This window comes from Lates calcarifer, linkage group LG12 (assembly GCF_001640805.2).
Source record: "Lates calcarifer isolate ASB-BC8 linkage group LG12, TLL_Latcal_v3, whole genome shotgun sequence".
NCBI lineage: Eukaryota > Metazoa > Chordata > Actinopteri > Centropomidae > Lates > Lates calcarifer.
This window is the reverse complement of record NC_066844.1, coordinates 11,297,324-11,312,234: the sequence shown is the minus strand read 5'-3', so window position 1 is coordinate 11,312,234 and position 14,911 is coordinate 11,297,324. Positions and strand designations below refer to the sequence as shown.

Below are 14,911 nucleotides of genomic sequence, written 5' to 3'. Positions count from 1 at the left end.
GATTGAACTGAATGCCAATATTGCACAGAATGAGTGACTGATAAGCAGCTGTTTCGTCAGTGGATTAAAACGCAGACTTGTTCTTGAAAATACTTCATCTGCAGTATCTGTTTTGACCGTGAATCATCTGCTTCATGTTATTAAAATGTAACTTTCAGTTTTGTAATAAAAACAAGATTATATGCAATTAGTTCCATTATGAAAGCAACAGTCAGTGTCTTCTATTTTGTAGAGCTCAAGTATAGCTCATGATAGAAAGGCCTACAGGGTAGTGGAACAAATACCAATACCAATAACAAATAATATGACGAATGGCTGCCAGAAAATAGAAGTATTGACAAATGCTAGCAGTTGTGTCAGTGGGGCTGAGGATGCTGATGGAACTGAGGATGCTGAGAATTTAAGATGTCAGGAGCAAGGTTACATGTTTCTGTATTGGGCTGAAAAGTAGGCTATTAAAATATGTGAACACATTAGTTTAACATTATTAGAAATTAATATTATTCAAATATATTCTACACACATATATTCTGATAGCAAAGCTATCATCCCTGATGGACAGTGAGCCCCACCCCATGCAGGACAGTCTGACAGCACTGAGCAGCTCCTTCAGTGATAGGTTGCTTCACCCAAAGTGTGTGAAAGAAAGATATTGACTCTACAACCAGCACTGCTCCTAATACACCACATACTCACATGGACCATTTTTCACTAGGTTTCTGCACTTTAATTAATCCAAAACAGTGGCTATCAGTCATTCACTGTGTGCAATTCCATTTTCAAATGTACAATATCTGTATTTAGTTCATTTTCTGTCTCTGTGTATATATCTGTGTATCTGTGTATATTGCTCTTCTGTTAATATTTTTTATTACATTGTCATGTTTATACTGATGTGTATATTTTTTATAGCCTTGTCTTGTTTTTATCTTGCCTTTACTCGTATTTATGTCTTTTTCTATATTTTCAATCACTTATTCTGCTGCAACAATGTAAATTTCCCCATTGTGGGACGAATAAAGGATTATCTTATCTTAATAACATAATATATAATTTTATTGATGGTTTGTTAATAAAGAAGAATTAAAAAAAAAAAAAAAAAAAAAAACTTCGTAATTCATGCGTAATTCATGCGAAGAATTCAGGGGTTAAGTAAATGAACTCAACATCCGTTATTACAGAGCTCAGCCCTGGATTGACGACAAGTAGTTTGTTGCTATTAGTTCAAGTGACGATTAAGAGTTGCGTTGCTAAGCAACCCTTGAAATCCCGCGAGAAGAAACCAACGAAAACTAAACAGTAGTTTGTCACCCAGTGTATGCTAAAGTTTGTGGGATAAGGATAGGTAGAAACGGGAAAACTGAAAAGTTTGGGTGAAACTGTGGAAACAGTGGGACCAGAGACATTTGTGGACTCTAGAAAGAGAACTTTAAACGAGTTCTCAGGTCCTCGCGGGATCTTCTGGGTTGCATAGCGACGTGACTCTAATCATACTGGCATACCTGTCTCACAGTGTCCTCAGTCAGTCGCATGTACTCCTTTCTGACTTAGACTAAAGACTAAATTAATTCACACTGGAAAAGTATTCGTAATGTGTGGAGAGCTTTGTAGTTTTTAGTAGTCTGTTCGCGGCTTTAAAAAAAAACTGTAAACTTCACTGAAAATGACTACAGTAGTTGCTCAGCCCCATTTCATCTTCGGTCTACGGACAGGTGTGGCAAACAATTTGTGTTTCTACGATGAGCAAACTGTCGTTTTCCCCAGTGGAAACAACTGTGTGTGCTACAACACTGTCCAGAGATGCCAGAGGTTCATTCCAGGTAGGCTGACTTTGCAACAATGCTGTGGAACTTTTGGAACTTTAATCCTCATAATCATAAAAAAAATTCTTTTAGAGATAATATTTTCTCTATTTGTGAGATCCTATTATTATTATATATACTGTAGTAGTATTAGTTCTAAGGGACTACTTTTATTTTACTCCTATTGGAATTTGTGTTTGTCTCTACAGGCTCAGAGAGAAGCCATGTCATGCGTGCTTTGGCCATCAGTGCAAACCGGCGTTACCTAGCGGTGTCAGAGTGTGGTGAGAAGGCCACCATAACAGTGTTCGACCTGCAACATGAGCAGGGGAGAAAGAGAAAAGTTCTGACAGCAGGGGATATGCTTGTTCAAGAATTTGTATGCATGGCTTTCTCCCCTGATTCCAAGTACTTGATAGGCCAAACAGGTGGTCCAGAATGGATGTTGATCTTCTGGCTTTGGGAAAAACAGAAAGTCCTGGCATCTGTGAAGACCAGTAACTCAAATAATCCTGTCACCCAGGTTAGTCATTCATGCTGTACCAGAGCAGCCTCCAGTTAATGTATATGCATAATATTATATCGTTTTAATGATGTTTTCTCAGCTCAGCTTTAACCCTTACAACAACATGCAGGCAGTATAGGCAGTATATTGCACCAAAATGACACTTTTAACTGTTAGATCAATTTCCAGTCCTATTGAGTGCTAAGAGTACAAAAATATTATCAAAATGTATGTACCAAAAGTTAAACTACACATGTATGCATCTATTTTTAGAAAATTTTACAAGATGATTTTGTGTAATGTATATAGTATACAGTCGCAATAAGTATAATATGATAATGTTTGATAATAGTCAAGTAATAACCACAGTTCTTAACCCTTTCACAGTGGATAGCTATTAAAAAGCTGTTTTCTTGAATATACATGGGTTTTGAAGGTAGAATATCTTGCCAATCGTTCTGTAGAAAGAGACTCCAGCGGGTAAAAATATTGGGAACATCAAGTAACATTTAAGGAATAATAGCATTGTGAAAATTTCCAAATATTGATTTTATATTAGGAGGAAATTACAATTAATCATCCATCCACTAGATTGGACATCATGCATCACTGGCTATATTCATATGCATAATATTATATCATTGATGATGTTTTATGCATGCATTTTAATGCATGTTTATATCGTTTTAATGATGTTTTCTCAGGTCAGCTTTAACCCTTACAACAACATGCAACTGTGTGTGACTGGAACTGGTGTGTTCAAGCTGTTCCGCTACTCAGAGGGAGCCCTGAAACAGAGCAGCTTCCCAAAGGTGGACACCATCAACTTCCTGTGTCATACATGGATGACAGTGGAGCGGGTCATTGCGGGGACAGACACGGGCAGGCTGCTGGTGTTTGAGTCTGGAGACCTGCGGAGAGAGATCAACAAAACTTCTAAGGCTGTGCAGGAGCAGACTGACAGGTCACAAGTTGGTCCACACTGAAAATGTGTCAACGTTTGTTTATCCACAAATTATTTCCTCATATACAGTCATATACAGTAACTGTGCAGCGTAGTCCAGAGAAGAGTTTAGCTGTGATGAGATTAAAGAGTAGGTAACTGATGTAACTGATAGAATAATAGATTAAACTGTGTTTATTCTCAACAAATCCTACCAAAACCAACAATTAATTGATCCTACTAACATGTCATGACTCTAATGACTTGTAACTTGACTTTGACTGAAACACCAGTGGCTCATGACTTCTCATGGACTCTAGCCCCTTGACTTGGAGTGACATATTAAGTCTAAAGATGTAAAATTATGTCATAAAAAAGTGAATGCATTTTCTCAGCATTTGCTAGAATAATAATTTTCTTGATAGTGGATATATTGTATTTTGAATCAATCTGACAGCAGTCCATCATGTTGGCAGTGCAGACCAGCAGACAGAAAATTGATGATATCTAATGAGTGTGCATTGAGCATGGGGCTTTTCTGTGTGGAGTTTGCACAGTTTTCCTGTGCCTGTGTGGATTCTCTCCACAGTCCAAAGGCATGCAGGTTAGGTTAATTGTTGATGCTAAATTGCCTGCAGGTGTGAATGTGAGTGTGAATGGTTATTTGTCTACGTTTGTTGGCCCTGTGATGGACTGTCCCCCTGCAACTCTAAAATGGATAAGCGGTATAGATAATGAATGAATGAATGAATGAATAATGTGCATGCAAAGACTCTGAAACTGTCAACAAAAATAGTAATGTAGGAAAAGTATAAAAGTTATGAAGTGGTGATAAAAAACAGTGAAGGGCACAAAATGATGAACACATATGTTGTTTAATTTGAATCTGTCCCACATACACTGGCCTGTCACTGTGAATACTCATTTGAGTATCAAATTAATCCACTGCTGAAAACAGTCCCCATCAAATGCACTATTTCCTCCTGTTCAAGTACTGTTTGTGTTAAACTACAGATACCAGCTGTTATGAGAAATGAATGAACCTCAGATCTGTTTGCTTTTTCTGCAACTCACTCTTATAAATGTAATCAAAACTGCACAGGCAAGTGGAGACCAGGAAGATCAAAGACAGTGACATGGATGAAGCTCCCAGTGCCTCTCGCATCACAGCCATCGTGTCCTACTCCAAGGGCTTTGTGTGCTCCATGGGTCCTGGCACTGTCTGTCTTTTTGAAAAGACAGACGAAGACAGTTACAGAAAGAGCAGGGAGATACTGGTAGAAATATATAAATCTAAATCTCAGTAATCATAAATCATTAGTGACACTGTAGGCCTTGTGTATGTTTCTAAGCGATCATATGTGTATGCTTTTCTGTCAGATTCCTCCAGATCCATACAGCAATGAGGTGACCCCAGCTGAATGCCAGGAGATTGACACTATGTGCATTAGCCCTGCTGAGGAGACGCTGGCCATCAGCACAGACCAAGGACAGCTATACAGTGTCAGCCTGTCCTCTGTGGACATCAGTAAGGTAGTCCTGACAGCTCCACCAGCATCACCACTAACTGTTCAAACCAACAATAATGCTGCATTAAAAAAAGCCTTGAGACAAAGAGATCGCTACATTGGCACAGCAGGGGTGCTTGGGCAAAAAACTCAGGATTGTCCTGCAAATCATTTGCCACAGTGCAATCTGATGTCTTCTGATAAGACACAGTATTGGTCTATTAGATATGTGCAAGCGCACATACTTCGTAGATTGCTTTTCAATGTCCAGCCATACCTGTTATCCTTTAGAGGATTGCGGGGCCTGGAGCTTATCCTAGCTGATATTGGATGAGAATTGCTTTTTAAAATGAGTGGGATAAAGCTTTTGTTTACTTCACAATTTTCACAACAGAATTGCAATCGTGATATCTTTCCAGAGTTGTAAAATCTTCTCATAGTATTGTAAAAAGGTTTTTGTGTTTTGGTGGCTGATAAACCTTAAAACTCACAGATCTGTTACCCAAAGCCTTCCTGGATTATATTAAATATTCTAACAGTATCTTAAGCAAGCAATCCATGCCAAGACAGCCCCTTGCATTCTTTAAGGTAGTGTTCTTACCTCCTCTACCAAAAAAACACCACCATAGAAGAAGCCAGTCACCTAAAAGAAATTAATTCCATTTAGTCATTTAGTTTTTTCTTTTACTCACCCTCTACTTCTTTAATGGTCTCAGCTTCTTCTTTTAGTACCTTCATTGCCTTCCATTTATCTGACACATTCATCTCGTTGTCTGGCTTCAACTGACTGTCTGTCCCACAGTTTTTAGCCATCAAAACAACATACCCAATAATTAGATCGTTAAGTTGGCCTTGAGATGTAAACTCTGTATTTTTAGGAAGAACAACTACGTTTTGAGTTCCTGCTCCAGTCCTTCCACTCCAAGTCCATCACTGGTTTATCAGTCTGCCTTCGGAAACCCCTTGTAGCCACTAGCTCTCTGGACCACTCTGTCCGCATATGGAACTACGAGACAAAGTAAGAGACTAAATCACCCCAAGCCCTTTGTTATTGTGTCTATGTCAGCTGTTCACTTCATTTTCCCACACAGTCTCTGGCATCTTTCTGAGTCATACACATATAGATAAAAGCAGGTTACTGTATTTTACTCTGCATGTTGAAGTTTGGTTAGGCACAGAAGCATCCCTGAGGAAAGAAAATATTTTTTTACGCTTCTAACTCAGAAGTATGGGTGAGGTTCTGCTTGCAACCAAACACTGCTGATATTAAGACATGATTTAGGAAAAGTGACTTATCAAGCCCCGTATTCAGTGTTATTTATTATAGTTTCAGCAGTGTTCACCAAATTAAATTCAAGACTTTATAAGGCCTTTTTAATACAGCATAGATTAAAATTCAGTACCCTTTTCAAGATCATACCGGTCCAAGAAAGGAAAACAATCAATTAGGTATACAATTATTTATTAATTACATAAATTTACTGTTTATGGCAGGTAAGATATAAATAAATATTCACATTCAAAACCTTTCTGAATTAAATTTAGAACCTTTTATTACCCAGAAGAACCCAGATGACAGCAAACTAAGAATGACATGCTAAAGATATGCTGCAGTGTTTCTTCACTGCTGCTCTCTGTTAATTGTCACTAGAATATTAGAGCTGTACAAGGAGTTCCAGGAAGAGGCTTACAGTGTGGCTCTCCACCCTACTGGCCTCTTCATCCTGGTGGGCTTTTCAGACAAACTCAGGCTGATGAACCTGGTCATTGATGACATTCGCACCTTCAAGGAGTTCACTGTGCGTGGCTGCAGAGAGGTGGGATATGTGTGTGTGCCGATGGCGTGTTCACTCAATAAATTTGACTTGCTGATAGTACAGCTACATGATGCCCTCTTTATCTCATGACAATCTCTTTCACCTTAGTGTGCTTTCAGCCACGGTGGTCACATGTTTGCAGCTGTCAATGGAAATGTGATTCACATTTACTCTGTCACCTCTTTTGAGAATATCCTCAATCTGAAGGGCCACAATGGGAAGGTGAGACAGACTTGAGAATGTATCCTACAGTAGACCCACAGTCATATTTGTCATTAACTGGAGAGCTTTTATTTGTTTTTTTTGCAGGTTCGTGGCATTGAATGGAGTCTGGATGACAGCCGGCTAGTCTCATGTGGAATGGATGGTGCAGTGTATGAGTGGAACGCACAAACTGGCAAGCGTGAGACAGAGAGCGTCCTCAAGTCCTGCAGCTACACAGGTGTGGCCTTCTCTTCAGATTGCAAGACCATCCTGGCTGTGGGAACAGACCTCACACTGAAGGAGATCCAAGATTGTCAGGTAAGTAGGAACAACACACTACTATATTCCTTATAGGGATTACAGGCATTTTCCCAGTGCTGTTGCCTGTGCAATTATAAGAGTTTTCAGCTGCATCTACTAAATGCTCCACAATATTTACCAGCTAGTCTGTAACTTGTTTATGATGCTGGGCATATGGTGTAAACTGAGTTTGCTAAAGCTTACATGCTGGAAACAGCTGCCTCCTGTGTCAAAACAGTACAGGTGAATTGAAATATTAAAGTTGTGAGACTAATACACTGAACTGAAAGACACCAGTGTCAAAGACTGAATCATTATTTTTTCAATTTGACAATAAAAAATATACTCTGTATGTTCATTCTTTGTCAAGAATACTGCAACATCACATACTAAAATACAAATAACACAGTCCAGATTATCAACTGTGTAAATGTATTCATCGCTATATTACACAAAGTTACTGCATTACTATTTCAGTTAGTATTTTTGTTGTGGATGTGCAGGATGTTTCCCTCTATTGTATATCTTGGTCATTGATTCCACAGGTCCTGAGGGAGGTTCCTGCTGATGAGATAGCTCACACTGCTGTCGCAGTGTCTCACTCTGGAAGGGTTATCTTCACCGGGACCTCCAGTGGAACTGTCAGGGCCATTAAGTACCCATTACCAATCCAGAAGGACTGGATCATGTATCAGGCCCACTGCAGCCCAGTTACCAAGGTTGGTCTAAATGTTGATGCTCTCTGTGAACACACTGAACTGACAGAGAAGCAGAAATCCATCACAATTGAACATGATCTGAATACTGGAATTTTCATATTGGAATGAGAGCCAGAAATGATCTGTCATGTCAACCACTATATAACTAAAGAAAAACTCTGCTGTATTAACCTTGTACATCCTCAGATTGTTATCACGTTTGATGATCAGTTCCTGTTGACAGTGTCTGAGGATGGCTGTCTGTTAATATGGAAGATTATTGATAAGGAGGGCAGAGGACTAAAGAGCAACAGGCAGATCATCCACACTGAAGAAATTCTCGTCACCAAGTCAGACCTGGAAGAAAAGGTTTGTGTGTGTTTGCATAGGGCCATTTTACTTGCAATACCTTCTCCACATGAAAATTTGGTTTAAAGATATACAATATCATGTCATATTGTATTACACAGAAAATGTTTAAAGACAGTTCTCATCTCACGTTTGCCTTACCTGATCTCATTGACCTTGAAAGGAAACACAGAAATAGGCAAAAATCACATAGCAGCTGGTTAGTCCCGTACAGTCAACATAGTCCTGTTGTTCTGTCCTATCTGTATTGCAGATGCAGGACATGCTGGAGCTGAAGATGCGTCTGGAGGAGCTACAGATGGAGAATGAGTACCAGCTCCGTCTGAAGGACATGAACTACAACGAGAAGATGAAGGAGATTTCTGACAAGTTTACCCAGCAAATAGAATCTCTGAAAACTACACAACAGGTCTGCTGGCCACCTATCAGACCCTTCCATTCCAAACTCAATCAATGTATAGTTAGACTAGGTCAGAACGTCTACGAGAAACAAAAAATGCCTGTATTTAATGACTATAAATTCCTCAGTGAACATTACTTCATAACTTTGAGATGGTGTAGTTTTAAAGAATTAAAAAAATACAGTTCATATGGAAAGTTTTCAGACCCTTTCAAGTTTTCCACATTATGTTTCAGACTCATCTTTAAATGGATGGAGAGCATCTGGGGAGCGTCTGTGCACAGGTCTATCCGGACCTGACATTTTCACGTCCGGATAGACCTGGTTGAACTTGAACAATTCTGCCTAAAAGAATGGGAGAAACTTCCAAAAGGTGTGCCAAGCTTGTAGGATCATTCCCAAGAAGACTTTGTCATTGCTGTCAAAGGTGCTTTAAATAAGTGAAGGATCTGAATACTTATGTAAACAACATTTCTGTCTTTTATTTTCAATAAATTTACAAAACGCTCCAAAAAGATTAATGATAAAAAAAATTAATTGAATCCATTTTAAGATGATTGTGAGATATAACAAAATGTGGAAAACTTAAAAAGGGTCTGAAAACGTTCTGTATGCACTGTATATATAGGTAACTATGTGCAGGATTTGTCTGCCTACAAAACCTGCTACTCAGCCAGCCCAGTCATTGTTTTTGCTTTTTGAATGATTTGTATAAGTTAAGGCCTTTTGTTCATTAATATGTACTGTTCCTACAGGCCATGAAAACAGAGATGAAAAAGCAGGAATGTGAACACCAGGAGCGTTTGGCAGAGGCCACTGTGAAATATTCCAAAGAACTGAAGGATTTAGGTAAGAAGAGGCCAGGATTAGTGTGAGCACAATCCAGAGACATTGTATCTGTCTTTGTACAAGGCTCAGTCTATCTATCTATTTATCTATGATACACAGAGATATCCTATAGCCAGAAGCTGATTGTGGAGCACGAGAGGTACCAGGATCTTCAGCATAAATATCAAAGAATGCAAGAGGACTATGAGAAGCAGCTGAAGTCTGCAGAGGAGAACAAAATCCAAGTCTTGGAGGAGCTGACGCAGCACTATGAGGCCAAGTTTCAGGAGAAGACTCATCAGCTGGCTCAGGTCAGTTGGTGGGAAGGGGAGGTGGCAGAGCTTTGATGGATTATGAACTGGCAGAGGCACTTTAACTTTGTCATGCTTTTATTTTTATATAGTGTCAGGAGGATGCACAGCAGCAGATCTGTGAGTTCAAAGAGATCATAAAGCAGGTAGAGGAGGATGAGGAGAGGAAGATCCATGATATCCAAATCAAGTATGAGAAGAAACTACACACAGAAAAAGAGACCAACACAAATCTGAAGGGAGAAACTGGTATAATGGCACAAAAGGTGACAAAAGTTCCTTTAATCAACAGGGCCTAGTTTTCAGAACATCAATTGTAATGTTCTCAGTCCATGGCTTCTGTGAAAAACTATCTTCACTTTCACCAGTTTGTCTCTCATTCAGTTCTATGGTCTTCAGAAGCAGATTGATGAGAAGTGCACAGACATAAACAAGCTGAAGCAGGAGCGACAGAGGCTGCTAGGTTTGATCCGCTCCTTGGAGAGTGACATTGACGACCTTAAAAGGCAGATCGCTGGACATGAAAAAACCAACCAGGATAAGGTGGCTGAGATCACCATTTTTTATTGAACAACATTTTTATTTTTTGATTCTTTTTCCCTTGAACTATATTAGTGGGATTTTCGAAAATATCTACCTAGAAAATTAGTGAGGCATTTTATCTCTCTAACCGGTGCAAACCTATATCTTCTTGCTGGATATATTGTATACTCAGTCCTCCATTCATGTTTGTCTATATACATATATATAACAGTTTCAGTCTCAAATGTGAGTGTAAAGGTTGCAAATGTACAAATAAGAAAACAGGATTAAGGAAGAAATATGTCAAGTAGATAATGGACCTGCAGTTGATAACATTTGGTTGTTAAGTTTGCTTTACCTACATTTGTAATTGTACAAAAGACACCTTCCCCAAGTAAATATCCCTTTGCACATTTATGTTCATGCAGGATAAAACCATTTCTGGCCTGAAGAGGAAGAACCAGGAACTGGAGAAGTTGAAGTTTGTTCTTGATTTCCAGTTGAATGAACTGAAGAAGCAGACTGAACCTCAACAAGATGACATCAGTGAGAAGAAGGAGAAGATCCATCAGGTGTGTGTGTGTCTGTTTGTTTAAAACATCAGATAAATCTGACATCATTGCAATAAAAAATGGACGTTCAATATGAAACGTTTCTGTGATGAGCTGATGTTTCTGTTCTTTAACAGCTGGAGGAGGAGCTGGTGCAAATTGACAAGAGCAACAGTCAGCTGAAGCTCACTGTGTCTGACCTAAGGCTCAAACTGAGGACCAGAGATAAAGAGATGCACAAGGAAATGCTAAAGGTCAGCAATACCTAACACTTAGCTTCCATTCTGCAGCTACCTAATTTGATTACTATATGTCAACCTTTCAGTTTTAATACATTTTGAAGAGCCAGGTATTATTTGATATTGTCAAATGTTAATTGTTGATTGTGTGGGCTCATTCATGCATGAAACATTTAACATACTTTAATATCTTTACTGTTGCCAGGTGAAAGATTTGGAGACACATCTTCAGCGGCTCAAGTCAGATCTCCAAAACTGTGTTGGCCTCATCCAAGATCCAAGGAAACTGAAGGATAGCGTACAGATGATCTGTGCCCGCTATGTACTGCAGACTGATGGGGTGAGTGGTTTATTCAGCAGATCCTTTTACAGCTGGGTGCAGACTCACTTCTAGTCCACTCTACAGTCGTACATACACAGTAAAAAATGCAGAGAATATGCAAACCATGTGTGTGCTGTTTCTAAGGTGGAGAAAAGCAGTGTAGATGAAGATATTCAGAGGGCATTCTGTCGCCAGCGTGATCACCTAGAGAAGGACTGTAAATAGTCTCAAGATGAGGCTGGCCAAATCCACTGAGGAACATGAGAAAGTCTACATCCAGATCATGAAGGTAAATGGTGATGCAGATTGTAAATTTGGAGAATTTTGTCACCCTAGTCAGTTCCTAGTAAGCTTCAGTGCTTCCTGTATTATCCTTCAGCACGGAATACACTGGACCTTACTTTACAAAAGGAACAGAGATAATGCAGTCCCACAATTCCTTGCTGCAGCAGCGTATAGAGTCAGGCACCATTAACTTGTAGTTTCACCACAGCAGACCCACATACATCTAGAAACAACAGAGCACCTCTTATATATTTGTGACATGATCCAAAACTTATGTAAATCCTTCCATGATTGGCTGAGCTCCAAATCCATAAATATGGATTCTTCTTGTTCAAATCCATTTCAGAGTCATGATGAAGAAAAAACTTTGAATTTTTAGTCAACAATATCATCATCATAACAAAATATTAACTACAGAAATGTTGTTAAACTAAATATTGTGGAATACACAACAAAATTATTTTTGTAGTGACAAATGTATAAATGTATTCTATTATTGCTGCATTTCAATCCTGTTTGTTTTTATTTTCAACAATATCTACTTTGTTGTTAGTTCCTATGAGGGGAGGAGCAGGTCTGTTTTGGACAGGAAACCTCTTTGAATTGTAGCCTAGAGCATTGATTTTGTCATAGTACTTATCTTCCATGTGTTATACATAAAGTTAGTTTTTTAAAAAGTAAATGCAGTGGGATTCTCTCAGCATCGTAGTTCTCGTTTCCCAAGTCCTTGTGAATTCTCCCTCACATCTTTCCTTGACCTCATGACATTTTCCATCGAAGGCTGAGGAAAAGTGGTTTGGAAGGTATATCTTTTGACTTTTCGACCACAGTTCTGTTTTTTTTTTTTTTTTTAAAGAACATAAAGAATCCCCATGTCTAGTGCATAAATTATTTGTAAACTTTCACCAAAATAGTATAACTAAAGTAGGATTATTTTTGTGGTGCAGATCTGAGCAAAGTTTTGCTGAGGGAATAGTATTCTAACAGCGTTTGTCATCTGCAGGAGAATGTTACTCTGATTACCGAAATCAACGAACTGCGTAAGGAGCTGCGTTTGGTGAAGACTCAGGTTAAAGATTACAAAGCTCAGCTGGCCACAGGCAAGAAGTTCAACAAGTCATGTCCCAATTTAGAGGAACGACCAAAAAAGGAGCTCAGAAATGAAGATATCAATTAACTGACTTCCTCCATCAGCAGAGGCTCCACAGGGAAAATACTGAGGACCTCATATTCACTTTGAAGACAAGGTGGATTAAAGAAAAAGTTGTAATGTTGGAAGATATTTGCATTAAAAACAATGTTCTTTTTTTTTTCATTTCCATTTTCTAGAGTCATGGAATGTCAGTGGAAAAATGGGTGCTTAATTTGCCAAGTCTTTTATTTATTGATAGAAAATATACCCTTACCAGTTCAGCATTTTTGTTTTACTTTAACATTTAATGAAAATGAACCACTCTCATAGAGACATGATTTAATATTGGTCGAAGCCAAATTGAAAATTTGATGCGGTTATTTATGAATATACATCAAGCACATGGACAGTCACTTCCTAATGTTGTCACTGTGTAATGAATTAAAAAAAAACAATTCAGCAATGCATAAATCATACATTCATGGAGATACAGTTCGGGAGCTTTGGTTAATGTTCACAACAAACATCAGAATAAGGAAAAGATGTGAAGTTGGTATCGTTGGTGCCAGAGATGATGGTTTAAGTAGATCTGAAACTGCTGATGTCCTGGGACCTTCATACATAAGTCTCTAGGGTTTACTCAGAATGGTGCCAAAAACATAACAAAAATAAAAAAATAAATATCCAGCCATACAGAGAGGCTTCAGTAACTCAGATCTTCACAGCTATAGCAAGGAGAAAAGCATCTCAGAATCCTGAAATTTCAATCAATCGTCCTTTGAACATTACAGCTTGAGAATTGTTACTGACCATGTGCATCCCTTTATAGTCACAATTTACCCATCTTCTAATCATTGCTTCCAACATGATAATGCACAATGTCACAAAGCAAAGAGTTGTCTCAAACTGAACATGATAATGAGTTCAGTGTACTTGGCCTCCCCAGTCACCAGATCTGTATCTAACAGAATGGGAGATTGGCCGCATGAAATGTGAAGCAGAGAATATGCAGAAATTATGTGCAGAATCTCAAACTGATTTGAACATCTTGGAAATCTGTTTCCATCAGTGGAAATAAATTAAAATACCCTCAATTCTTTGAGCAAAGGGAAACCTTACCCATATTAGCATGGTGTTCCTAATAAAGTGCTTTTTGTATTAATTCACCATGGATAAGAGTTGTGAACAAATCAAATATTTCCTTACGTTCAAGTAATATCTGCTGAAATCTAGTGTCCAGCATTTTCAGGAAATCTAACCTTTACAAAAAATCAAAAATCAGCATTATATTCATGATGATTTTTAATATTTCTGATTCAAACTGTAGAGTTCTTTTATTGTACTAGACTACTAATGTTCAGGTTTTTAAAACAAAACCATGTCACTTTTGCTTAACAACAGCAACAGCAGCCTCTGCAGCCACAAATGGTAAATACAGGACATTGAAACAGCCAGGTACAGAAAACATATTCATACTCACCTAACAAACACAAAATAATATGAGTTCTTTGTTCTTTCATGATATTGCAATATGTACATCAGGAAGTATATATTTGGATGGAGCATTGTCTGAGCGCTAATCTTTGCATTTTTTTTAGTGGCTCCCTGTCCACCTTAGATTAAAGTCTGATCAATGTCAACCCTATAATCCATCCTGTGCTCTCTGCTCTCAGAATACAGGAGTTGGAAATATGGAATTGAAAAGAAATCAGCAAACTCTTTCTTCTGAAGTATTCCAAAATACTCTCATTTACAGGTGACAGTGTCTGTGCTTTAGTCATAACCTCTTAGCCTATTAAATCTGTATTATTTTTATGTTCAGTATCAAATTTAATTAAATTTGTAGAAATGTATCTAAAAAACATTTTAATAAAAACTCAATTTCACAAAAAATGTTCTTATGCACTTTAAGAGAGCTCTATCACATCACCCATAGATGAAAAGTTACCATACCACAATAAACAGTGGTCTGAAGCGCCCCCTACTGGTTGATGAACAATAAATCTCAGCAATCGTTGGTGAGTAATTTAATCACAGCTATGTTGGATGTTAAGGATGTTAAATTCCTATAGAAACATGTCTAACTCACAACTCAACAAATGATTGTCACACATTCTTATACTGAGAAATAATGGAAATGAAAAAACAAATATGTTGTGCACAATATAGAAACAT

The 14,911-nt window shown here is 38.2% G+C and overlaps 1 protein-coding gene across 1 annotated transcript; it reads left to right on the top strand.

The window, feature by feature from the left end:
- The first annotated feature begins 1,271 nt into the window (after nt 1–1,271).
- Nucleotides 1,272–14,007, top strand: cfap57 (cilia and flagella associated protein 57). The gene is given in 22 exon segments (XM_018667621.2): nt 1,272–1,820; nt 2,012–2,325; nt 3,012–3,271; nt 4,353–4,527; nt 4,631–4,783; nt 5,637–5,776; nt 6,410–6,575; nt 6,684–6,797; nt 6,885–7,097; nt 7,625–7,798; nt 7,985–8,146; nt 8,400–8,555; nt 9,302–9,395; nt 9,495–9,685; nt 9,778–9,951; nt 10,070–10,228; nt 10,636–10,779; nt 10,896–11,012; nt 11,203–11,337; nt 11,464–11,532; nt 11,534–11,608; nt 12,608–14,007. Coding segments are annotated over 22 exon segments (3,516 nt in total). The 5' UTR covers nt 1,272–1,663; the 3' UTR covers nt 12,782–14,007.
- The last annotated feature ends 904 nt before the right edge of the window (nt 14,008–14,911 follow it).